The sequence below is a fragment of the Lottia gigantea genome, assembly GCF_000327385.1.
Source record: "Lottia gigantea unplaced genomic scaffold LOTGIsca_6, whole genome shotgun sequence".
NCBI lineage: Eukaryota > Metazoa > Mollusca > Gastropoda > Lottiidae > Lottia > Lottia gigantea.
Window position 1 is genome coordinate 4,127,459 of NW_008710049.1, and position 27,613 is coordinate 4,155,071.

Below are 27,613 nucleotides of genomic sequence, written 5' to 3' on the forward strand. Positions count from 1 at the left end.
GCTAAATTTCCACTCTCTCGGCGTGATGATCGAAAATGGCATGTTTATCTCCATATGCCTGTTGATCAAATTGAGATTGAACTAGGTAGGAGTGATGTGACTAGAGCTTTAGATGAAGTGGATTTTCAGCGAAACGATGTATCAATAGAAGTTGATAGACCCCTCTCAGCCTCACCAGACAAAGTTGATATAGCTTTTGGAAAGGGAGTGGAAAAAGAAGATAGAAAATATTATGAAGAATATCGATTTGATTTCAAATATTTATGTTTGGCTGTTCTCTCTGTCATACTTTATATTGGTGACATTATAAGTGACATTCATTTAGCTATGAAGTATTTTTCAGAAGGGGAGACAACCTTTGGGATTGTGACAACAGTTTTTGTGGCAGGACCATCATTAGTGATGTGTGGTTTTGGTCTACATTGGTACTGGATTGATTATCATATTGAAAAGAAAGAGATAGAAAAACAGAGAAAGAAATATGATAACCATTGGAAACCTGTTCATGAAACTAAAAAAGGATTATGGATTTTAAGGGTAGTTATGACTTTATTACAATTAGGAACATTAATGCGATCTGTGGAATATATATACTATGGATGGATGTCTATGAAATCAGAGAAGAAAATAACGAAGATCGAAAAAGTGAGATATCATAACTGGATGTTGTATGAAGATCTAGATGCTAGTCTGTTGCGACTGTTTGAGGATTTTTGGAGGCTGCACCACAACTTGTGTTTCAGCTTTATGCATGGGCTGCTTTACGCCCTGATGAAGATGTAGTGGGTTTATCTATGAGAATCATCTTTCTCTTATCATCTTGGGGAAGTTTGAGTATGGGGTTAACGTCATACCATAAGTCGTTAAGATACTCTCGAAATACTAAACGCAATCTTTCATTTGTAGCAACACCATTTTATTTCATATGGAGAGCTTCTGAAGTCGGGGGTCGTGTCCTATGTTTTGCTTTGTTTGCTATTACATACCAAGCTTGGGTTTTCGCTCCAATTTTACTTCACTGGTTGATCATGATTGTCTGGACTATTAATCAAAAGACGCAATTCTACATCAAACGGTGGCAAGAAACAATATTTAACATCGTTTGTGGGTATGTCATGATTTTTTGTTTTTTAAATCTACAGGAAGGACACACTCGTTTTCGCTACCTCGTTTTCTACATCATAATTTATTTTGAAAATTTTGTGATGATTGGAATTTGGTTTAGATTATTACCATCACAAGGAGCTTGGTATGATCTTTATGCTTTTATATTGATTTTGGTTTTATTTGTTGTCCACATCATTTTTCAACTTCTATACTATAAAGTGTTCCATCCTGAGAAAATTCAGATATGTCTACCATGTGATCGGAATCTTTTATATGAATCTGTGTGTCATCAGCTCACGGAGGAGGAAAAATATCCTTACATGGAACAAACAATCGAAGTTAAGAAATCAAACTCAGAATGCTCGCATGATGGCAGAAATTCTCACAGTGTTCCGAGAACAGATATTTCTAGAACCAAACATGATGCATTAGAAATGAGGCCATTGACCACTCAGAATTCATGTGATGCAAACTCAAGTGTCCAAAGCTCAAGCTCTGAAGAGGATCAAGAAACTGCTAAGAAACCTGTTGATTCTGAAGTTGGTGTGGATATATGTCCAGCTGATTTTTCTCCAAAGATCTCATGAATTTTTATCAAAATTTTATATTTGTTAAGTTTTTAAGCTGGAAATATCTTTATTTTAGATACCCATAGTCTTGATTATAAATTTAATTTTTATTGCAATGGCCAGTGCTTCTTAAACATCACCAAAGTACATCTATAAGTACTTTTAATAAACTAAATAATGATAAGGACAGTACTTTCAGACTGCTGGTTTAAAGCAGGTTTTGATTAAAAGCTACTTTATCTCAGAGTAAAGTCAAAAAAAGTTTGATTCATTTTATTATGATTGTCTTATACTCAAAACATCTAAAAAGCACTTTAACCACATGTTGATGGCAAATATACATGTGTGGAAGAGTTCAGTTAACAGGTAGCATATAAGTAACTATCGTACTAGATTGACTCAAGTTTTAAAGGACTGTTCATATCCATGACATTGTAATACTGTATACCCTACCACAATCTGGTCCAAGCAACTTACTTAGGTCAGTTACTGAAAGGCTAAATGAATTATCTTATGGTGTACAATTAAGCATGTTAAACATGTTCTGTATCTGTGTTTACTTTTTAGAGCCATGATACTAGCATTTTTAAGAAATATTTCTAATCCTTGTTGGTAAGAGAGAATATTATTTTATAGGCATTTAACCATTGTAGACAATACTACAATTTATGGATAACTAGTAATCGAATGTATTTCACCATAAATTGAGTTGTGTTTAGTGTTATCCATTGAACTTGGCAGTGTTGTCATGATTAAATATTTTGCTGATAATTGAAGTAGATATAGCTGTTATCTAGTATCTATTATAGTCAGTATTATGTAAAAGAATATTTAGTATGTTGACCTAGTATTAACTTATAGTTTGATAACCTACAAAGTTTAAAAAGTAAATATTGAAACTATTTTAACTATATTGTTAATTGATTATTATTATGTTTTGGTCCTACAGTATTACTGTGATGAATGAAACTTTAATGGGTGTTTTCACCAAAATATCAAGATGTACTAAAGCTCATTATATGGGTAAAATATTTAGATGTTAATAATAATATTATAACATTGATAGAGTTTAATTCAACTCACTGAAAGATATGCAATGTTTTAACCACAATATTTTGATAATACTTTCAATTTCAAGTCAATTTTAATGTGCATAATATTTATTTCCTTTCATTTCAGTGCATCATATCCGTTATTATTATTCATTTTTATTGTATTACTGCATTTAGAGCTTTTCCTTTAGTAGGGCAGTATTGTATATAAATGATTTTTACACTATTAAATCATAATGATATATTGCTATTCATATGCTAATCTTTTTAGCTACATGTATATTTTTTTCTTTTTTAAAGGACATTGTTTATGACCAATCATCTTTAAGTCACAGAAACGGGAATTTTTTAGCTAAGCCAATCATAATAGTTTTCACAGCTCACTGTCGAATTTTAAGCATTCAAATTCATGTGTGTCTAGAATTATCCACGTTTGAAAGATACTCTGTGATATAAAGAAAAGACATAATAGAAATAGTGAGTTAAATTCCTATTTTGAAGTATCTTTTAAGGAATTATGCAATTTTATTACATTTCTAGTACTTGAAGACTTTTTACATATATTCAACACTTAAACCTACCCCCCAAATTGGTTGAAGTCAGTTTTTAATTTCCAAAAATTATGGTTCTAAATATTCAGATTTCATAGGCGACAAATTTCAAATCATGATTCAAATTGTTTTTAATGGGTATTTAAGTGTCCTTCGAGAGCATCTATGATCTTTTAAGTCGACTCGGACATTGAACTGAATAGTTGTGATCAGTTTGGGATAATTGCAGTAACTGAGAGCAACGTCTGACACTTCTACTGTCTGACACTTCTACTGCACGTACATCGAAAGTACAGCTCTACATGCTAGGGGCAGCCCAAGTCACATGATGTGACTGCAGCTCTGCATGTTTATGTTGTCTGATGTAGTCGCAGAGTGCCTCGGGTGGTCAGAGCAAAGGTAGAACAAAAAAACAAGAACAAGCAACTGCTGATTAAGACAGTTGTAAGTGGCCATTACTCAACTGATTTTAGTATTGAAATGAGTTGACAATAACTACTGAGTGGCTAGTTATACCCTGTTGCAAGTGTCCATGAACGCTTTAGATATCTCAGACTTTTTCAAATATTTTGATTAATTTTCACAGAAAATGATACTATATTTAGAATATCTGTTTGATAATGTTATGAAAACAGTTTAATTATACAGGTGATAAAGATTAAGATAGATTATAGATTATTACACCTTGTTATACCTGATTAGGGTAATTAGATAATACCTATTTATATAAATTACTTTAAAGGAATAAACTACTCCAATTTTCTCTACGTATTATTCTACTGGAACTTAGTTTCCGATTTGATTTCTTAAGTGAAATTTTGATTACATTAGTGGACTTTATAACCTGGATATAATGAATTGTTTAGTTTGATATCACTTTACAGGCAGGCAAAATATTAAATAAAGGATTCAATTTCAATTTATAAACAAAATGAATTGTATATTTTTAATGCCTAATAACTTAATTGGTTATATTTGTCTATATTTGTTATATTTTTGTCTTTATATTTGTCTATATTTGTTATATTTTTGTCTATATATTTGTCTATATTTGTTATATTTTTGCAATATTCTTGTTTGTTTTGTTCTAGTTTAGTGTTTGAACTATTGTTATCCTATTGCCTTTCGCTTCCTTCCACTTTGCTTTATATTGTGGCCTTGTTAAAGTCTTGTATTTTAAAGGATTCAAACAGGTTTTGTAGCCATTGTATGAATATTTGGAATGTTTATAGCTTCAATTGGCACCATTAAGATTACCTTCAAGCTGTGCTAACGGTAATTCCAGAGAACCAAATTGAAGCTATAAGTGTCCCATGGTACACATACAAAATTTAGAAAACCTCTTTACAATCCCTTTAACATGTAATTTTTCTAGATCTGATACCTATGAGGGTTTTTGTACTGTCAAACATTTTTGTTGCTTGGTGTCATTCCTGATCATTGGGCCCACCTACTTTGCTCATATGTCTAAGTTTTACTCATGCCCCTATTACCAACTTTTCTGGCCTGATGAAGGTTTTATATCTGAAACAACAAGTGACAGCAGCACTAGGTGAGCTCTATTTAATGAAGCAACAATTATATTGAATCTAACTGGAATGACGTAGCTAAGTTTGTCCATGTATTTTTAGTCACATTATGTTTGTTCAGTGACAAAACTATTACTCATTTAAATAAGTTTTCTTGTTTTCATGCTGTTAACAATAATCCCATCAATGTGTAATTGACTTGTATTACACCATAAAACTTCTAAATTTAAAGGTTCACAAGGTCATTCTAGACTTCAGATGGATCTTTTATTCTTGCCAAACCTTTGTAGAATGTTAGAATATGAATGAAGTGTATGAATATGAATTTTATTGAATATATTTTGTATTTAAGTATTTAGTCTAAGTATGAGCGTATATTTTTTTTAAAGTAATCTGTTAATAAGAAATCATACTAACATCTGATTTTCACATGAACAATATTTACATGTATTTCTTTGTCATCCAGGCCAGTGCTTTCAATAAACCTTAACATAAAATATGATAAATTTACTGACCTATTTTATTTACTATTTTGTCTAATTTCCTGAACTTTTATGGACCATGACATTATTGAAATTTTATTTTTTAATAATAGGCATGTTTAATTTAAATATTTGTTGTGTTTTCTCCTTTCATGAACTTACAACTGCCCCAAACGTTGAAAATGCACATGGAGTTGTCCCTTCATACACTATTATGTGAGCACTGAGCATATTTGTAACTGTCAATTTCATCTTGACTTAGTGGCTCAACTAGATAAGTGGGGGCTTAAGCGGGTTGGCCCTCTCCTGCATTCTGACACTTCTCTGTATGTCAATTTATTGCCTGTTAATGGAAGGGTATGGGTGCCCCTAATGGGTTGGGCCCGTGGACTTGGTTCAACCAGTACTAATGGTAGTTGAGCCACTGTCTGACCTATATTTTGCAAGGTAAGCAATATCACCATGTTTGATTTTGCACGACATGTTAGCTTTAAGTTTCTGACCAGTGATCAGTGCACATCTAGTATAACACTATGTATCGGTTTATTGTCCTATCCGAAGGACAGGATGTATATACATACGTATGTTGTGGACACATCAGTTATGTTTTGAATGACTTCCAAGTCTAAAAAGATACAGATATTTGGCAATTCTTAAAATCATGACAGTGGAAAAAATGGATTGCCCCCCCCCCCCCCCCCCCCTTCCCCCCTGAATAAATCCTGACAGCAAACCAATTCCATTACTACAGCTAAAAAACCATTGCCCCTCCGGGTATATTACTTGCCCCTCTGAACAATCAAGTCTGGCGCCAGCGTTTGGAAGAGTGGGTACTCCAAATTGACAGTTATACCGAAATTTCTGTCCCTGGGGTATTTCACATCCCATGTCGCCTACGGGATAACCTGACCTTTCTTGAAAAAACCTGGATTCCCCATTTCTCTCCTAAGGCGGATGATATGTTTTTCTTAGGTCCTATATTGCTTTTGGATCATATTTCGCAATGTCGATGTCACAATTTCCGAGCGTCTAGAAAAATAGTATCATTAACTACAGGTATCATCAGTGAATAATTTCGCAAAACAGCATTATATTTCAAATGATATTATCATCCCGCTATATAACATTTTGAACACAGAAGACTACATTTGTCTCAAAAGACAGTTCTCTGTATCTTTGAGCAACCATGCTTGATGTGTAGTATAGAATATAGATTTATAGACAGAAACATCTGCCTCTATTCCAGGCACTAATATCTATTTTGAAAGTTTTCGGTTGGTGTACAGCCAGAAAAACTAGGCCATGTTTTGGTGGTTGATGTTTCGGACTAGAGTGAATCCGATAGATTGAGACTTGATATACTACAGCCGGGCGGACCGACAACATTTTTGATAGAGGAACAAGTAGGCCTACACCTATTATATCGGCTGCGCTTCTCCATCAATCGTTCACAGTAAAATTTACTGAAGCGAAAGTCTACTCTTGGGAGGAATACATCACGAAATTTTAAATAACGAGGTCCAATTTATCAAGACTACGGGAGATTCCGGAATTGATATTATAGGCTGTGCGGACATTCCATCTCGCGGGTGACATCCGCGGTCAAATTTCATCATATTATTGACACAGTTCAACAAAGTCTAGCCTACAACAGGAAACCAAATGATTCATATTTTCTTTCCACGTCTATTTATAAAGTGATAAAAGATTTTAAAAATCATAACTCATTATCTTATTATAGATCAAAGAATAGGCCTTCTTATGTATGTGGTCGGATCAAATTAAACTTAAAGAGGATATCTCCCATCGTCAAATGCCTAAACTATACAATCCTAGAACTATTATATGCCAATTTAGATGTTTGGTTTCATGGTTTTACCGTTGATTAGGCCTACTACACTTGCTATCCATGATCTGTGAAAATTTTACTTCATATAGTGTGTTCAATCTAACTGTCAAATGACATTCAAAATATATGCAAGCCAGAATATTCAAAAATGTGGTATCACCACCTGTTCTGTTTTTTCCAGCATCTGATTGGGTCAGTGAAGTCAGGACTAGCATTGTTGTATAAATTGATGTTTTTTTGCCAGAACGGGGCTTTTTATTTTTTTTTTTTTTTTTCGTCTTTCGAGGGATCTTGCACGCGCACAGACTGCAGATCACTGGTATTAAGTTTAGGTCCTTTTGTCTGTTCAAAAGAATCTCAATCCCCTTCTTTCCACATAACTGACAGAAGGAAAACGGTATGAAAATTTTAGGTCTTATCGTCAAGTTTTTTTCCACCCCCTTAAAATTCTATAACTGACAGGTGGAAACCGATATGAAAATCCGGATATTCTCAAACCGGTGCTGGGATCGGATCCAATACTACATTTTAATATACAACGAACAATAGATGCTATACAAAGCAGTTATGAGAGCTATTGGTACAAGCCGATGTGTACGATGCATTATATCATAACGTAGTTATACAGTTAAATACTTTGTAAAGGCAATACATATAATACTGCTTCACAGAGCTGTCTATCAGACTAAGATATCGAAAGGTGACGATCGCCTCATTTTCCCTCAATGCACAATAAATAGCCAAAATGAGAACAGAACACTAATGGGTTACTTGAAAAGATTCACCAAAAAATTGCTACTTTGAGTATGCTTCCTTCTAGTATACGAAGGCATGAAGAAAGTATCCTATTTCTTCCAGGAAGAATAAGGAGAGAAACATAGCTTCCATTTAAATGAATGATAAGATTCAATTCCGTGCACATATCTATTTTGACAGGCAGGTAGGCCCATGTTGACAACCCTACTATTTATTACAGCCTACTAAATATATGAACATGGCTTATCAATCCCATGCCCAACCCAAATATTTAAATTCAATTAATAAGCGACAACTATTCATAACTATGTCGTCTCTAGATCTATTCGATTTAAATGCCCATTCAACCTGCGTATATATATAAAAAAATAAGTGTCGAGACTGATTTCGATTTTCTAATTCTATACAGCCCAAGGACTAATCAGTGACGTCAGAATCAATGATAAACAAAAGGTAGCTAGCAGGCCTGTATTGTATACTGCACACTTGGCATATAGAAATATCGGCGTTGCTATGGGATATAACAGTCATATTGCCCTGGTTGTCAAGCACCTTAGTTCATGACGTCATGAGGTGGCGGTGTAATGGTCGAGTCTGAAAGGAAGAAGTAGGTCGGTGAGTCACGCCACTATGACGAATATAAGAACTTGCGTCGCCAGAATAGTCCATTATTTGTAATTTTAGGGGAACAAGGTGTTTTCGAAGCTGAACGTGATAAAAGTAAAATAAATGCAATGATACCAGGAACTGATATTGGGAGTGAACTATAATTTATTGTGACGTTATAAAGAATAGTTTAACGTGTTTTTATTCCATGTTATACATTGTAGCACGTGAGATGATATAGTAGTTATTATTTCCCTGTTTAATATTGCCCTGTTATAACACGTCAGTTTCTATAAACTCAACTATTTATATGACGTCATTGTGGATAAACCCGATGTGAGGACGACTGAACTGGACTCGTTATCTAATTAATTAAAATGGATTTACGTAAACCAAAGGTACCAAAAGTAGAAAAAGATAGCAGCGAAGTGATGCCAGGTGCGTTAAATGATGGTATGGGTTATAACATGGCAATAGTAGCCACTGAACATTTAATGAAATTTGCTCTGACAAAAGGAAAAGATATCAATGGAGTGACAAGTATGATGAAGTCAGAATTGGCAGACTTTTTAACTCAGTTTTATAAATGTTATAAACATTCAGGTGAAGATGTGATCGGAATTCGAGATGGATTATACAAATTTTTTCAAAATGAAAATGGGATTGATATTATTAATGACAGGATTTTTTATTACGCAAATATCGCTTTCGATAGATGTCTGACACCTCACCAAAAAATCGACATGTTATCTAGAGTGGATCCTGTCAATGGCAATTACAAGGTTCCAAACTTTACTGGAGTTCCTCATACCCATTCTTTGACAGAGACAAATAGTGCCAGATCTTCTCCAATTCCGTCATTTGTTGGTGTCAAACCTTCCAAGCAGACGAAAATATCCTACGAAGCATTAAAAAGTTTATATCTTAGCGAAGCATTAAATGGGGACTCACCGGAATATATCCAGAATAAAGTATATTTTGATATTAATTTATATGTTATCAATCGAGGAAAAGACTGTCTACGTTCAATGGTTAAAACAGATTTTGAGATTGCTACAGATGAAAAAGGGCATAGATATGTATGGTTGAAATATTCCAATAAGTTTAGTATTCGAGAAGTTGGAAACGTGGCTGGGGATGAGAGATCTGTGTCGTTTGGAAATCAGCTCGGTGACAGAATGTATGAAAGGCTTGGTAAGATATTTTTTGTAACTATTTTTGGACCTTTCTAGTGGAATTGAATTGCAAATCATTCTTAGATGTGAATGCTATTTTGCTAATTAATTTAGTGCAAATAGGCAATATATTTAAGAATTGAATGCAAGTTTGCAAAATTAGATTTTTAATTGAATGCAAATTTGCAATATGTGAATCAAATGTTATTTGCACATGTCAACCTACAGATATCTTTACAATATACTTGTAATGGTGTACAAGATATTCAAAAATGTACTTTCTTGAATACAAGTTTGCAATGAAATTAGCAATTAAAGTAATGACACAGTGTACGGTACTTATCAAATTTCCAACTTTCACACTGATTTTGTGTCTTATATAAAGAAATTTACAAAAGCATGAAAGTACAAAAATATTTTTCATCTTTTCCAAAATTTGCACATATCCAAAATGTCAAAAAAATTCTACAAAATGGGGAAATATTTTCTCTCCATAGACTATAGATTCATTTTGATGTCGTACTTTGATATAACAGTGTGGATATGACGGGTTTCAATATCAGAATAGGCAGCGATAATCTGCGGGCCACACCAACAGTGACAAGAAGGATTTGGTCGTGGGCTGCATTTCCTTCAAATTTTACATGACGCCGCGGGCCACATGAAATCATCTCGCGGGCCGTAAGTTGCGCAGGCCTGGACTAAATGCCAAGGAAACTTCTTGTTTAAGCAGAAGCAAGACATTCTGCTGTGGTATTATTAATTTTGAATGAAGTAATAGGTTTGATAGATCAGCAGAGATTAAACTCACATTATCTGTAGCAATTGTAATAAACAATTTGTCCAACTAACTAATGTTCGTTATTTCAAGGGTTGGCAATGTCATTACCCTCCAATGTAACTATACTATGGGCGTTTTTTGAAGGCTATATTTATTTTGAAACGGATGTCAAACCGTGAGTGATCAAAGATACTCATAGCAACCATTTCAAACAGGATGTGGAATTAACAAGTTTCATATACCAAAAATTGATACTTATTTATTACTATGACGATACTTAAACTGCATCATACAGTACCTTAGTTACATTAAATTCAATTTATAATTTTTCATTGAATTGACCTATTAAATAATTCTATATATTGTAAAATATTGTAAACAGGTTCTAATTTTCACCATTCTATAGACTCTTATATCTGCTGTCATCTTCACAATGTCAAGCTATTTGGAAAGTAAGTTGGCTATTACTGTCAAGGTATAAGACAAAGTTATTAATAGCTTGACATTGTGAAGTTTTATAGATCTGTATGGCCAAAGGTTCTCATCTTTGATATTACTTTTAATGCAGGAGCATCTTAGTCTGGGAGTCTAGGTATGGTTTACCCTCTACACTTGTAAAAAGTCTAGACTCATCAGTAATCTTTTATCAAAAATACAATTCACCTTCCCCACTATTAGGCTACAAAGGCTAGTTTTATCACTCAGCTTACTTAAAATATTAATACAATTACAACTAGAGCCACTCGTGGCACAGAGTGGGACTTTGCAAATGTAGCAATTTGCTAAAGACCCTGAAAAAATCAACCATCGACGATAATTAGGTCAAGCGCAAGAACAAGTTTAAAGTTGATAATTCTTTATTTTTTAGAAGATTCTAATACCGGAAGTAGACGTCAGACCTCACAAATGAAAGTATCAGCAGATAGCCAAGGTCAATGACCTTTGATCTTGTAAAGGAGAAGGCCTAAAAAGGTCAAGATCAAGAGATATACGCCATTAAAATTTCAAATTGCTAACGACTATAAAACCAGAAGTTGACTTAGGACAGCAAATATAAAAGTATAAATAGATAGCCAATGCCAATGACGTTTGATCCTACAAGGGTCAAGGTCAACAAAGGTCAAGGTCAAAAATTGAAAATTTTGAATTTCCAAAACCTGTTCCTTTTTTTGAACTATGTAGCGGAAACAACCAAAATTCTAAGACAAAGTGGCTTAAAATATGAGGTAATTGTGTAAAAAGTTCCATTTTGAACAAATGTATACTTTGCAAGTTATGCCCCTGGCCAAAAATGTCAATAATGAGTAATTTAACCCGGAAGTGCCACGCCCAACTCAATGTTTTTTTGAAGTTAATCAATATTCAAAATGTTACGTTATGTTCCAAATGTCAAGTTCCTACATAATAGAGGTCAAAAGATATAGGTCAACAAAAGTCAAAAAAGGTCAAAATCGAAAAATGAAAATATCCAAATGTTAAAACCCGTTCCTTTTTTGAAACTATAAAGCTGAAACAACTGAGCTGTTAATACATACTGGCCAAAAGGATGAGGTAATTGTGTGCAAAGTCTCTTCTTGAACAAACGCATCCTATGCGAGTTATGCCCCAGCCCCAAAATGTAAACAGTTAGTAATTTAACCCGGATGTTCCACGCCCACATAAGTTTTTTTGTCATAGGTGAATTCATATTCAAAGTGTCTAGTTATATTCTAAATATCAAGGTTCTACATCAAATAGATCATAAGATATACATACACGAAGATCAAAAAGACACAAATATGGTAAAACTAAACTCAAATTTGAAAAAATCACGAATTTCAATTTTGCTTTAAAAAAGCAATTGTTCTATATCTATGTAAAGTGCATGAGAAGCACATTAGAAAACCGAAAAAATTAACCCTCTAGGTTAATTAGGTCACGTGCTAGAGCAGTCCAAAGTTGCAAATTTGGCTTTTTACGGATAGCTATAAAACCGGAAGTACACGTCGGAGGTCAAAGGTCAAAGTATCAAATGATAGCCAAGGTAAATGACCTTTGACCCTACAAAGGTCAAGGTCATCAAAGGTCAAGGTCACGAGATATACGCCATCAAATATTGAAAAAATTCAATCGCAAATTGCAAAAAAGCAAAATCGAAATTCAAAAATCGGCTTCCTGCGATCTCTCTTAATTTTTATGTTCTTTCATTTGACACCAAAATTTTGAAATTTCGGTTCAGCCAAATTGGCTGAATAAAAATCGAAGAGTTTCAGGGAAATCAAAATGGCGGCCAAAGTTTCACGTCTGTTCCAGATTTTTTTTTCTTCGTTTTTTTGTCATAACTTCGTCTATCTATCAGCATAAATTTTTTTGTCCTATACAAATTACACCGGAAGATATTCAACCGGAAGTGAACATCGATTTCCTGTTTAAACCGGAAGTGAAATTGAAATTTTTACTGTACCATTTTGTTTACTTTCTTAAACTGTCTTTGCTCAATTTTTTTCAGATTAATCAGACAAAAAGCAAAAAAAATGAAAAAAATGCAAAATTTGGCAAAAAAAATGTCTGCGACAAATTTTCGAATTTTGAAATTTTGAAACTGCTATTCTTTCAGATTTTGCCAGTAGATTCCAAAAATGCAAACCCAAAGAAAATCGACCGAAAAATACGACTTCTAGAGCCGATTAACTATTCTTGCACATATTGAACTGTGGCACTTCCGGTTTTGCAAAAAAGATCCAAAATATATTTATGCACATCGACGCCTATATCTAAGGTTCGTGAACGTTGAATGGTTGCTGCAACTATTGTAGTCTAAGCTCAGGAAGGTGTGTAAATTTCGAAAAAAAAAAAAAAAAAAAAAAAAAAAAAGAATTGACATTTCGATAACAAACTGGGACTTTGCTGAAAGCAAAGTCCCACAATAATATTTCCATCTTCAAGGGCTCCTATATCCTACTCTACAAACAACAAAGGTTATGTTTAACATTTGACAGTCCATGAAAAGAATAGTGTTATAATGATCCATCTCAATGTAATTCGAAAGCCAATAATTGTAACATATGGTGATAACTTAATTGTGATAGCAAAATATTCATTGCATTGCATAATGTCTATGGTATGAATATGTATATATACCTCTATATAGTGTTATCAGTATATGAATTCAAGCATAGAGCAATGTGAACCATAAAAATACAGCATAAAACTTTTAATCCTACAAAATAAGAGATTATGAGACTCATTTGCTATCTCAAGAGTAGTTACATACCACAGGTTGAGAAATTCATTGTCAACAAAATAGTTCTATTTACCATAGGTTGAGAAATTCATTGTCAACAAAATAGTTCTATTTACCATAGGTTGAGAACTTCATTGTCATCAAAATAGTACTATTTACCATAGGTTGAGAAATTCATTGTCAACAAAAAAGTTCTATTTACCATAGGTTGAGAAATTCATTGCCATCAAAATAGTTCTATTTACCATAGGTTGAGAACATCATTGTCATCAAAATAGTACAATTACCATAGGTTGAGAAATTCATTGTCAACAAAAAAGTTCTATTTACCATAGGTTGAGAAATTCATTGCCATCAAAATAGTTCTATTGAAATCTTCTTCTCTTTCAGGGGATCCAAGGTGCCCGGTGATGTCTTTTATAAAATACGTCACACATCTTCATCCAATGACAACAGCATTTTGGCAGAGACCAAAACGGCAAGTCAATAAATCAGATTATGTTTGGTTTGACAACACAGCTTTGGGAAATAGCTCATTGGGGAAATTTATGCAGAAAATATGCCTACAAGCTGGATTAAAAGATACATATACAAACAGCTCCATAAAACCTGTGTATATACCAATGGTGGAATCCATTTGTCAGGAAGCAATGGGGATCAAGAATCCAGAACCAGAATCAGAGTCCATAATGCAGATGATTCCCGAGGCTCAGATTAAGACAGAGAAACCAGAGCACATGGAACGAGTACCAGACTTGTATGGTAATGATGATGCCTCTTCATCTGATAGTGAATTTAAAACTGATATGGATGATCATGTCTCAACAGAACAAGGAGTTGGTAAGCAATTTTTATCTATTTTATGTTATGTGTTATTGACACATGTTGCACTGTAGTCTTCTTAGGGCCTAATGTTTGAGTAAGAACCATATCATTTTGATGTGATGGTTGCCTCCACAGTACTGCTCAAGGACTTACAATACAAGAAACAAGCTTTATTGAGGCTGAGGCTAATCAGATTCTTTTGACAAATATTTCTGATATTAAATCTTCAGCAGGCCCCTTGTTTCACTAAAGTGCGTAAGATTACAAAATATTACACTTACAATCATTTTACGCAAATTCTTACTTGTGTTTCACTAACAAAATAACAAAGATCTTAGCTGTGAATGTTTTACCCACATCATCCACAGCATTGTTTTATGGACATTGATGAGTTCTCACAACAGAAAATGGCAAGTTGGACTAATGAGTTTAGTGAAACGAGTGTCAGGACATATTAAGCAAACTTAAGCAGGAACAGAAGGAGCTAAATCCACCAGCACTCATCATTATCTGTCATCCCAAGTTATTAGCCTTGATAATTTCATAAACTCATGGACTAAATTTTAATCAATGTTATGGATATAGATATACCTGTATCGTAGACTGTTTTGTATATTATGCAGGTCTTAGGGAAGCTAAAATGGAAGTTTTGAATTCAGTCCAGAAATTAATGGTGAAAGATATTCAGAAGTTTGTTGATTGGTTGAAAACTGTGAAAGTTATTAAAAATGGTGGAGGTAAGCAAGTTAAAATATGGACAGGATATACTAGTTGTCGCATAGAAAGCTTTATCAAGAAATGGTTGCCAAGAGGACAATCTCAGCTAAATAATGATTAAAAAGACAAGAACAAATGAAGAAAAACATCCCTTTAGTAGTACACCTTTGATGATGTGTGTACGGCCAAGTTTTGCAAGTATGAATTCTTCATCTCTGTATGTAGCTTTATTGAATGCAAGGAGCCTCTTGTGTTATATCTTGCAAACACCCACAGACTACATTATCACTTGTTAAGCTTACTTTTATTTCAAATCTGGATTACGAACTTGCCTAAAAGAATCTTAATTTTATTTATTCAGAGTTAATGGTTCTATGTAGTCCTGTTGATAAAGCTACCATTGATCCTGAAGTTGATCATCAAGACACAAATAATGAAAACTCTACAAGCAACGACCTCAAAGGAAACAAAAGCAATGGAAACAGTCAAGAAGCCAGTATGGAGAATGAGAGTTTAGAGAGTCTACAAGGTATTTCAATCAAACAGGTTGATTTCCTGTCCTTAGACTCCACTCATTGTTCTTGTAAAGAGTTGCTTCCCTTGAAGGTAACCATCCCAACAAATGATTCAATGCTTCTTTCGGGAATAACAGACGACACTCAATTGCTTCTTCATAGAAAGTGTGGACCAATCACTGGCTCTGAAAAATTAAAGGACCGAGTATTTTATTCTGAGAATAATATGGATGTGGCTGAAGTGGCAGCCATTTTGGGTACACGGAAGAAAAGCTTCACGATTCATACGCCTTCAGACTTTCACTCTAGTCTTCCGCCAAGAAAACGGTTGACGGACCCTATGTTTAATATGGATACGCCATCACCAAAGAAATTGTGTAACATCACAAATATAGACGAGGAAGATGATGGCGAAATAAAATTAGAGACAAATTTAAATTGTTTGAAGCCATCAACGCTGAAATCTTTGCCACTCCGTCACAAAAAGAAAGTGAGATTTACTTCTGGAATGCAGGCGTTCAAATTGAAGCAAGAACCAGTTGATACGTAGCAGCAACCTTGAGTAGCTATGGTAACCAAAGTGATATTTGGGTCGTCCAGACCAATTTTTGAGCCCTGACAAGTTCAGTGAAGGTGAGATCTGTTCTGTTCATGGAACTCAGACAGAGCCATCAGCACTGTCTTAGAGGTTGAGTGGATTTTGGAATAGAAAGAACAATTTTCAGGAATGTTTGAAAGTGTTTAGAACAGCTGTTAAATGTGGGCAATCATAAACTTTGGAGCAAGAGCTTCAAGTTTTAAATATATAATTTTGAATTCCAGCAGAAGAATGGGAGGAACATTTTTGAGATTTCGACAATGTTTTGAATTATTGGCCCAAAGAATGGGTCATTTTGATAACATTTTTAACTGTTGACAGTTATATTCTGTCAAAGGAGGATATTTCATTGATCAATAATGGTTATTGTGTATTGCAAGATAAATGGTAAAAAGTGAACGTGGCTTTGCAAGATACAAAAGCACCGACCAAGGAGAGACTTTTCACCTCCTGGAAATTTATTTGAGATTCCGAGCCATTTGAAAGAATCCTATTCTCAGAAGAAAAAATTTGACATTTTTGTATTGAGTTTGTATTTAGCTCAGAATAAGTTTGAAGCAATAACAGTTTTATGACGTGGTCTCAGGAATTTTTCGATGGAAGATATTTTTGATCTCTTTAGAGATGAAGCAAGATTTGTATCCATTTTGAAACTCTTTTTTTTTATTGGGAATAATCAGATTTTTGATGAATTTTGACGGTATAAAGTTATATTTATATGATTTTGTAATATTTGTACATGTATGCAGTGTAAAAAGTCAAATATATTAACAGTTTTGGCAGTCGCTCCTTTACAATGTATCTCATTGGTCAATTAATACATTACTTTTTTTTTTTTTACCTAAACTAGGTTTGGCCAGTCTATTACTCTTTCTTTACCTAAACTAGGTTGCACTGCAGACTAGTGCTGTCTCTTGATAAATGCTTGCTTATAGTAATGAAAGGAGACAATTAGTTTTACACTGATTTTGTAGTGAAGCCTGAACTTGTCTTAATTGAGAAATTTAACATTGAAAAATACATGATTTATTGATCGCAAGATTTTTTGAGGAACCAGTGTTTTGCCATACTACTTTCATAAAGAAGATATTGAATGAAGACATATTTGTCATATTGACACTTTCAGTTTGTGTTTGTGAGGATGAAATTCTGTAGGAAAAGTGCTATTTTTATATTGTATACAATAATATTATATATTTATTATATTGCTTTTAGTTTCTAATTTAATGATAAAATTTAGGGATCAGTTACTCTTTGTTGATTTATGGGTATTTGGAATTTATTTTCTAATTTGATGGGAGGAGCTGGGATTGAAGGGGAGAGAGGAAGGGGGATGTTGTTAATGTGATTTCTATTATTTAGATTTACTAATTCGTATATTTATTCTTTTCCTCGAGTATTAATTGATAAATTTAGTTTAATTTATGTACCTTTTAGTATATGTGGCCATCACATGTGTTTTGAAAATTTTACTTAGTTTGTGACATTGAAAAATATGTAGGTAAAATAGGTTCAAACTCTTGCTGTGATGGTAGCTCATACCCCCCAAGATTAATTAACCTCTGGTAGGCTATGAAGTGCCATATATTTAAATCTTCCACAATACTCCAGATGATTTTATTGTCACAGTCACATTGTCAGCCTTATGCAGTTCTCTAGCTATTCAATATGGTAACGAATTTAGTTGCTTATATTATATTGCTTTTTCGACCAACATAGATTCTGAAAGAGAGGGTCAGACGTTGAAGTACATTATAATAGTTTAGAAATAGTACTAATAGTAGTAGAAAATTGATAAATCTGGCTTTGTTAGGGACTCTATATCTTATAGATGTCATTATCAGTGATGCCATGAATTCTTAGAGAGCAATATGCATTGTCCATATAGAAATATTACAATAGAAGTATATATAGACTGATTACACTGGCCTGTGGTCTTATCAAGCTCTAACGAACTGCGTCAAATACCTTGACTGCAATAGCCATCTTTCTTGTATCATGGAAGTTTGCAATGCAGTGATGTATAACTAAGGTGACATTGTGAAGATGGCCTTCGATGTAAATATAGATTTAGATATGGCATTGTTATTGATTAAGAAAAAAATTGTATTTGTCGATGATCTCAAGGATAAATTAATCCTTATATAAGTATTCATCATCTTTGATTCATTCATTCATTTATTCATTCATATTTTAGTGGTTGTTGAAGGTGCAGAAATTTTCTGTTTATCAGTGAAATCTTGGACTATTGATGATATAACAGTAGCAGTGTCATTACCAGTCCAAAAATATGTGATAAACACTGAGGCTGTTACAAAGTTTATACCATATGCTTCAAATAATATGTCTATTGCTTGAAGTTTTAGGTGACCATATATTTGACACTCTAACTGATAAAATGGGGGGTCATTCTGCATCTCATGATAATCATATTTAACATAAAATTTAGATCAGGTCCAATTAATCAGAAATGTTAGTAATGTTTGACTAGTAGAAGTATATAACAAATGGCTTAATAGTGCAATTTCAAATGAATAATTAAAGAAATTGATGTATAATGTAAAAGAGTTCGTTTTATAGACATCACTATAGAACAAGAATTCTTAATTCTTTGAAATGAGAAAGTCTTTAAAAAGGATCCCTTATTGTTTGATACAAGTTCTGTATTAGATTATTTGTTATGACTATGTTATTTGTTATCATGATTTATATTGTTCAAGTTTCTATAGATTTGTACAGAATGATTCAATATACTACTAAATCATATTTATGGTGTTTTTCTCTTTCACTTGAGTTTCACATGAGTTTCAGTTTCTGTTCAGATGACGATAAACATTTTCCTGTTCAGGTGTTCTGATGACGATAAACATTTTCCTGTTCATAAGATAAAAAATCTTCCTGTTTAAAGTATGACAAACATCTTCCTGTTCAGATGATAACAAACATCTACCTGTTCATATGATAATAATCATTTTCCTTATCAGATAACAAAAATCATCCTGTTCAGATGATAACAAACATCTTCCTGTTTACTTAAAAAAAAAAACGCCTTCCTGTTCAGATAACATATTCCTGTTCAAATGATGGCAAACATCTTCCTGTTTAAATGATAACAAACATTTTCCTATTCAGATAACAAACACCTTCCTGTTTAGATGATAAACATCTTCCTATCCAAATGATAAATATCTTCCTGTTCAAATGGTAACAAACATCTTCCTGTCAAAACATCATTCTGTTCAAACGCATCTCCCTGTTCAGATGATAGCAAACATCTTCCTGTTTAGATGATATTTTAAATCGAATAGTTCAGAAGATAAGCTCGTGTATGTGGGAAATGATAGTTTGGCAAGAACCTGCTGTTCAGGGATTGAAATCTCTCCGAAAATGTGTTCTTAATAATAAGAAGATGAAAAATGTAGAAAGTATCTTATGTAGGCAAAAATCGCACGCCAACAAGGGAATGTCTTATAGATTTTTCATCAAGAAGGAATGCAAGAAATATCTGATAATTTCCGAAAAGATTGACCGACCAGAGCCTCAAATAGTTATTAGCATTTCACCCTCTACTTCTGTGAGCATCAATACCTGTGCGACCTATAAAGAAATTTCAATGAAATTGGAGAACGACCAGTAAAATCAAATCAGATGTATCTTAATCATTTATTGTTATCTAATTTCTGTTTCTTGCCATCAGATAAATCTGTCAGATCATCACCACGTGATGCACTGTAGTCACCATCATCACTTGAAAGTCTTTTCTTCATCTTCAACATGGAACACATGGTGGCATCTTCTTGTGATCCCACTTCAACCAATTTAGTGGTGGCCGTTACAGTAACCGGTTGCTCACCTCTAAATGATTTGTTAGATAATGTGATATTAAGAACTATTTGTTGTTCTTTTACTGAGGAGGTTGTTTCATTTTTACATTCTTGTCTTTCTTTGCAAACCAAAATACCTGTAATACAATATTTCATAAGTAGGCTATAGGACATGCACTTTTTTCTTAAATCCCCCATGAGCGACAAATTCCTTGCTTACTCAACTTTCACCAAGATTTACTAGTATTCTACAAAATATACCGGGCACATGCAACTTTTTGTTTCTCCCAAACTCAGAATTTAATGCAAGGGAAGCATTCCGAAATAATGCGCCAGTGGACATAACTCATTAATACTTTTCATGCGTCTCCACAGCGTCTAGTACTGAATACAGATGAAGTACCTGTTTCGATGTCTGTAATTATATCTATATTTTTGAACCAGTGTTTGAATTTTGTAAGCTCTTGTGCCTCCAGTTGATTAAGCAACATTTCAAATTTTCTTTGAGCGTCCAAGAATGATATCTTTGCGGGTGATGATTCTTCTGAAAAGAAAAAAAAATCACTTGAAACATCTGACGTTGTATAGAACTGGGCATATACTATTTCGGATTGAAATGATTAATTGGATGATGAGCATTGTTATTTTGTCACACATTTCATTCCATTTTGTCGCCCCTGGTATTCTTGTGTGGATTGATAATATCTCGGATGAGTTCGTACATAGCGGTATCTTTATGAACGTTTTCTAATTGTTGCCATTGTCTTAGTGACTTTGGATAAAACACTCTATGCTAATGTAGATTGAGTTCAGTTGAGTTCGATGTTAACGCTGTTTCTAAGAACGGAATTTGATTCGTTGTCAGTGACTAGGCGAAAAGAGCGTCAAAATCAGCTGGCTAGAATAGACGATAAGCTTGTGTGAGTAACCTGACCTTATATGACGCTTTTGATGTAACCTAAGCGTACCAATATTACCACAAGAGACAAGATAAAATAGGCTGACTTGAATAGTTAAGGATTGGTGCTAATTGGATTCATATACCTTTTGTTGATTGAACTTCTGTTTCAAGCTGATCACCCTTCTCTACCTCTACCACTTTATCACCAACGTCATTACCATCAGAAGAGCTGCCAGACTTCGAGTCATCGTCATCGTCAACATCTGTCATAGCATCACAACTGTCTAAACCAGGCTCCACTTTAAAGGTACTGGGGTTTTCCAAATGCAGAGAATTGGCAATGTTAGGACCATATATTGGCTGATATGAAAGCATTCTCTGAGAACTGCGATAACTTTGTAAATTTTGTAAATTTTCGTTTTTGATTGAGTTATTATCAGACATGTCATTGTCCTGTACACTGTCATTTAAATCGAAATCTTTATAAATTTGAAACGCATTATTTGAGCCAAGGTGGGGCTCAGGTGTGGAATGGCGGGAATTCCTTTCTGATGACGTAAGAGACAGATCTTGTGGCGTTTCATTTACGTCATCGGTCGTCTGCTGGGTTGGAGTGACTCCCGTGATTTCACGCACCTGTCTCACCATGTCATTAAGTTTATTTATTCCCATGGCGATATTTTTATACCAGGATTGATTATCGGCGGGATTGAATACATTGATTCCTAAATAGAATGGTGCGTAGGGGTAATTCATGGTAGATATCCGTTTTGACGCATACAGTTTATATATTCTGACTGGATCTCGCTCTGGGGAGTCCGGTAGTGCGTATACCACGGGTTGGCACTGCTTAAGATACTGTAACGTGCACCTCTGCAGCATCTGGTCAGAAAATGTTATATATTCTCTACCATTTTGGTCTCTGTCTAAAATCACATCACCCCACAACAGTTTCTTGTGCTCTGTCGCTTTTTTGAGTCTGAGGTACACGACGAACACGAAACACAAGGTTTGAACGACGGAAGTAGGACTGTATGGCCCCATTTCACGCGCCTCAAAAAGCCTGTCCAGTGTCTTGTCTTTTAAGCTAGCGATGCTGTGTGGTGATTGGGGCTTCGATCCTTTTCCCATCTCTCTGAGTACCTTTTGTTTCAATTTCAAGGTGTATCGAGTATTCGCGAAACAAGAATCTCTGGTAAGCGATGATGGATAACCGTTGATTTTGAGGAACCTTTCAATGCTCGCCATCATCGACCGCAAACTGCAAGGTTCATACTCAGTTTTATCCGTCTTTTTCACAATCATGAAGAAATTACAGAGATGTTTGTCCAGTTCCACCTCGGGTATATTTTGAGGTGATCTGTTTTCGTTAACAGACAGAAGATAACTAAGAAATATTTTCATATCAGCCCCTGTCTTACGGTTAGTATGCTTGTTGTTGGAGTTGGTCGGAATTTGAGCCGTTTCGTCAGCAGCGGCAGCTGCCAAAGCGGCAAGTCCAGAATGTGAAATTGCACAACCCTCAATTTTGATTGACTTTGGACTCATCAAGCCATCGGTCAGTTGACACTGGTCATCCATAAGGGCTACTCCTGGAAGTAGAAGAAATAAATATTCATAATACGGTGTCGTGGACCAATATCATGGAGTTCTTTTTACCGTTTCTCTGATACACTGTACATCACATAGCAGATCTGATTTTTCCTGTATTTAACTCAGTTTAACTCGCATACTAGAAGCAGAAGAAATGAAAAGCTTTTTTGTATTTTCAGTCATTATAAGACTAGTAGATAACGGCACAATTTTATGATATGTGTATAAAGGAGTAATAATAGGACTGGTACCTGAAAATTTCTGGCATTGTTTGATGTAAACTTATACATTGATAAGGATTGATCTCAGGACTATTTGCAGTCCATTTCTTACTAAAACAAAGGTCTTATTCTCTACAGTAATATCAAGACGGTTTGGATATTCAAACTGGTTATCACACAACAGTGAAAGTGAAGATCTTTGTTATAAATTAGTATCCACTTTGAAACGGTAACGTATTCAGTTCATTACAACTGCGGTTTTAATCGTCATTATTAATTCTAACAGTTGAAATGGTACTTACTGTCGTTCTTGTAGTCTACACAAATATCATTTTTCTAGCAGACTTCCATAAAACACAAGGAAGCTACGAGTATGTTATCTCACAAGCTACTAGCGTCGTGATAAAACTCAATAAATGTAAATATCTTGACTATAGTCCGTATACATGATATCAAGCAAATAATACTATACAGTAGCTTCTGTTATCAAGACCTTTCACTCTTTGATCTTTTCCAATAGGTAAAGAAATTGAGGAGACTTTAAACAATTTGTGTGTGAAAATATATGGATAATATGTATAATCAAATTATGTTAAAATTGTTACTTTAGAATTATATTTCTCTTATTGCTGATCTTTATATTACAAGCAACACCGTGGTTTTAAAGTCTTGTAGGTCGTGACTACTAACCGCTGGAGGGTGATATTTAAACATCACTATGATGATATATGTGATAACTCGGTTTATTACACTCATGCCTAGACAACACGTGACAGGCAATATATAAGTTGGATACCTCAGGGATTATATACCCTTAATATATTGCTATATGTCAATATATAATGTATATTGTTATAATAGTAGGCTACAAATGAAACATCATTACTCATACAGATTCTGTGAACGCAGTTTCGAGGTAATAAACAGGGCAGACAAACAGTCACATAGTCCAAGAGTAACATCAGGTATTAAGAAGGATAAGCCTACCGTTTCAATTGTACCAGCTATTGCCTTAACCCTATGTTATGCACATTGTGTTCATTGAATCTTTCCTAGACATTCAGTTTGCCAGGTTTCGGTACGTTAAGGCTGTGGTTAGTTGTGCAAGCCTTCCAAATGCTTCGTTTTGTTCTTTCCCAGAGGATATAGTTTGCTGGAATGGTAGATTAGACTGAGACAAAAGATTTGTGACTGCGGGTCACCCCATTTTGAATATTCACAATAAAATAAGAAAATACAATAAAAATGAATAATATATGTTGATGAATGGCTTGTCATATAATATATTTATATATTAATAAGAGTAAATTCCTTTCTTAAAGCTGATCTTTTATCGAAATAAAAAAACGGGAGAAAAATAACAGGCCTCTCAAGTTGTATAAAGTATATATCAAGAGACTATATCAAGAGAGCACAATTTCAATTGGAAGATCATGGATGTAATTTGTTGAAACGTTATTGCCAAAGGATGAAACAACTGTTCACAATAAAAATTTAAATATAAAATCCACAATCAGCAAATCAAAAAAACAGTCGGATCAGATCAGTAAGACAGATGATCAAAGGATCCCTAATCAAAAATTACCAATCTGATTCTGAAGATTCCTTTAGTCCATATCAAGAAACCAAAATTCAATGTCTCGCGGCAAACGTGGCATTACGTTTGAAGTCGGTGAATTACAAGGCTAATGACGTCACAAAGTAATGTTTTTTTAAGAGTTAGTGATTTGAATGATATAGTTCCATGAGAACTTTGAACGCAAAACAAAAAAACTGAAAACATTTCCAATCTTTGGATAAAAAACAAAAAACTATTTGTTACAACTTGAATCTCCTTACCGTGTATATGTTATTGGTATTAAACGTGGTGAAAATAAGAAAGAATACTATATATGTATGATATTTATTAGAGATATTGAGGCCAATTTGATATGAAAATCAACCAGCTGTTTGAATACGTGAATTATCTTATATTTTGAATATTCTTGTCTTATCTTTAAACTCGTATCAGAAAATATTCCGATTTTTCATGACCGGCCAGGCCAGTCCTTAGACCTTTTATAATTGACAAACAACATGGTCAATATTGCTTGAGGTATGCACTTTACCCATAACTGGAAAGTTGTGGTTCTTCCATATATTCTCTGTTATCACCCACCTAAAAACCTTCTTTGTCGCATCTACTAAACGTTGGTACCTGAACTTATGACTTGGAAATCCAGACAATACAACCTTAAGCTACACCGAGGCTATTGCAATGAAGAGTATATGGCAATGAAAGTCTTATTATCATACCAAGCTAAATGGTACGATACTTCTTGGTACCAAGCTAAACGATACTTCTTGGTACCAAGCTAAACGATACTTCTTGGTACCAAGCTAAACGATACTTCTTGGTACCAAGCTAAACGATACTTCTTGGTAAACGATACTTCTTGGTACCAAGCTAAACGATACTTCTTGGTACCAAGCTAAACGATACTTCTTGGTAAACGATACTTCTTGGTACCAAGCTAAACGATACTTCTTGGTAAACGATACTTCTTGGTACCAAGCTAAACGATACTTCTTGGTACCAAGCTAAACGATACTTCTTGGTACCAAGCTAAACGATACTTCTTGGTAAACGATACTTCTTGGTACCAAGCTAAACGATACTTCTTGGTAAACGATACTTCTTGGTACCAAGCTAAACGATACTTCTTGGTTCTAAGTTAAATGGTATTACAGTCCTTAGTACTAATCTACTTGGTATTACAGGATATGAGGCTAAATGGTATGCTTTCTGGTGCTAAGCTAAATGGCACGACACTACCAAGCTAAATGATACCATTCTTGTTGGTTCTAAGTTAAATGGTATTACAGTTCTTGAAAACTAAGCTAAACGGTACGGCACTTCTTGGTACTAAGCTACATGGTACGACACTTCTTGAGATGAGGTTGAATGGTACGATACTTCTTGGTACTATGCTAAATGGCACGACACTTCTTGGTGCTAGGCTAAATGATACGACACATCTTGATACTAAGCTAAACGATACAACACATCTTGATACTAAGCTAAACGATACAACACATCTTGATACTAAGCTAAACGATACGACACATCTTGATACTAAGCTAAACGATACGACACATCTTGATACTAAGCTAAACGATACAACACATCTTGATACGAAGCTAAACGATACGACACATCTTGATACTAAGCTAAACGATACGACACATCTTGATACTAAGCTAAACGATACAACACTTCTTGATACTAAGCTAAACGATACGACACATCTTGATACTAAGCTAAACGATACGACACATCTTGATACTAAGCTAAACGATACGACACATCTTGATACTAAGCTAAACGATACGACAATATCTTGATACTAAGCTAAACGATACAACACATCTTGATACTAAGCTAAACGATACGACACATCTTGATACTAAGCTAAACGATACAACACATCTTGATACGAAGCTAAACGATACGACAATATCTTGATACTAAGCTAAACGATACGACACATCTTGATACTAAGCTAAACGATACGACACATCTTGATACTAAGCTAAACGATACGACACTTCTTGATACTAAGCTAAACGATACGACACATCTTGATACTAAGCTAAACGATACGACACTTCTTGATACTAAGCTAAACGATACGACACTTCTTGATACTAAGCTAAACGATACGACACTTCTTGATACTAAGCTAAACGATACGACACATCTTGATACTAAGCTAAACGATACAACACTTCTTGATACTAAGCTAAACGATACGACAATATCTTGGTACTAAGCTAAACGATACGACACATCTTGATACTAAGCTAAACGATACAACACATCTTGATACTAAGCTAAACGATACGACAATATCTTGGTACGAAGCTAACTGGTACCACACATCTTGGTGCAAAGTTAAATGGTACAACAATTCTTGGTACCAAGCTAAATCGTACGGCACTTCGTGATACGAAGTTTTATGATACGGCACTTTTTGAAACGAAACTAAATGGTACGACACGTCTTGATATTAGTACTAAGCTATATGATACGACCTTTCATGATACTAAGCGAAATTGATCGGCCTTTATTTGGTACTGGGGGACAAAAAAGTTAGCTCTATTTCTTGGCAATGTGATTAATAGTTGATAAGTGATTTCGTTTTAGATTGAGACATGGACTACGGAGCACTGGTATTTAAGGACAAAAATGAAGATTTTATGCAGACTATAGCAATTGAAGGCCCCTATTAGTATTTGATCCAAGGACTGCTGTTATATAAATAGGGTGTGTACAAGTGTATTTTGCCTGGTAATAAGTGAGTTATCGGGATTATAAGATATTAAAATCGTGTCATGAGAAACCTGCCTTCTGTTCTTGTGAATTTTTTCCTGACTGATAACGACTTGAATATCACATTTATATTTCTTATTGGCGTGGATACAAATTATTGGCGTTATTGTCATCTCGTATTTATCATTGAATGTATACCCTCGTACTTTTTTCTGGCACTCCATCCGTTGTTCGATGGCGAATAATATTGCCATAGGTAGAGAATCAGGGTAGCAAGTAGTAGAAAGCAGTAAATGTACAATAATGTAAGTGGTAGATAATTCCGTCACGAAGATCAGATTAAATAAACAAAATGAATAACTGTTAAAAATCCCCGAAATAACACGTATAGAAGCACACCCGGGAGATACAAGGATTTGTTCAGGTT

The 27,613-nt window shown here is 34.3% G+C and overlaps 3 protein-coding genes across 3 annotated transcripts; 2 read left to right on the forward strand and 1 right to left on the reverse strand.

Moving 5' to 3' along the window:
• Positions 1 to 54: 54 nt before the first annotated feature.
• On the forward strand, positions 55 to 1,694 carry LOTGIDRAFT_154784 (hypothetical protein; the record flags this gene model as incomplete). The annotated part of the gene is made up of 2 exons (XM_009063983.1): positions 55 to 645; positions 744 to 1,694. The coding sequence occupies 2 exons, from the start codon at positions 55 to 57 to the stop codon at positions 1,692 to 1,694; spliced, it is 1,542 nt and encodes a 513-aa protein (XP_009062231.1).
• A 7,184-nt stretch (positions 1,695 to 8,878) lies between these two features.
• Positions 8,879 to 16,287, forward strand: LOTGIDRAFT_154785 (hypothetical protein; the record flags this gene model as incomplete). The annotated part of the gene is made up of 4 exons (XM_009063984.1): positions 8,879 to 9,695; positions 14,071 to 14,520; positions 15,129 to 15,242; positions 15,584 to 16,287. The coding sequence occupies 4 exons, from the start codon at positions 8,879 to 8,881 to the stop codon at positions 16,285 to 16,287; spliced, it is 2,085 nt and encodes a 694-aa protein (XP_009062232.1).
• Positions 16,288 to 19,985: 3,698 nt separating this feature from the next.
• Positions 19,986 to 22,652, reverse strand: LOTGIDRAFT_229375 (hypothetical protein). Its single transcript, XM_009063985.1, has 3 exons — positions 21,204 to 22,652; positions 20,563 to 20,703; positions 19,986 to 20,296 (listed from the first exon to the last, which is right to left on the reverse strand). The coding sequence occupies exons 1-3, from the start codon at positions 22,639 to 22,641 to the stop codon at positions 19,995 to 19,997; spliced, it is 1,881 nt and encodes a 626-aa protein (XP_009062233.1). The 5' UTR covers positions 22,642 to 22,652; the 3' UTR covers positions 19,986 to 19,994.
• Positions 22,653 to 27,613: the final 4,961 nt, after the last annotated feature.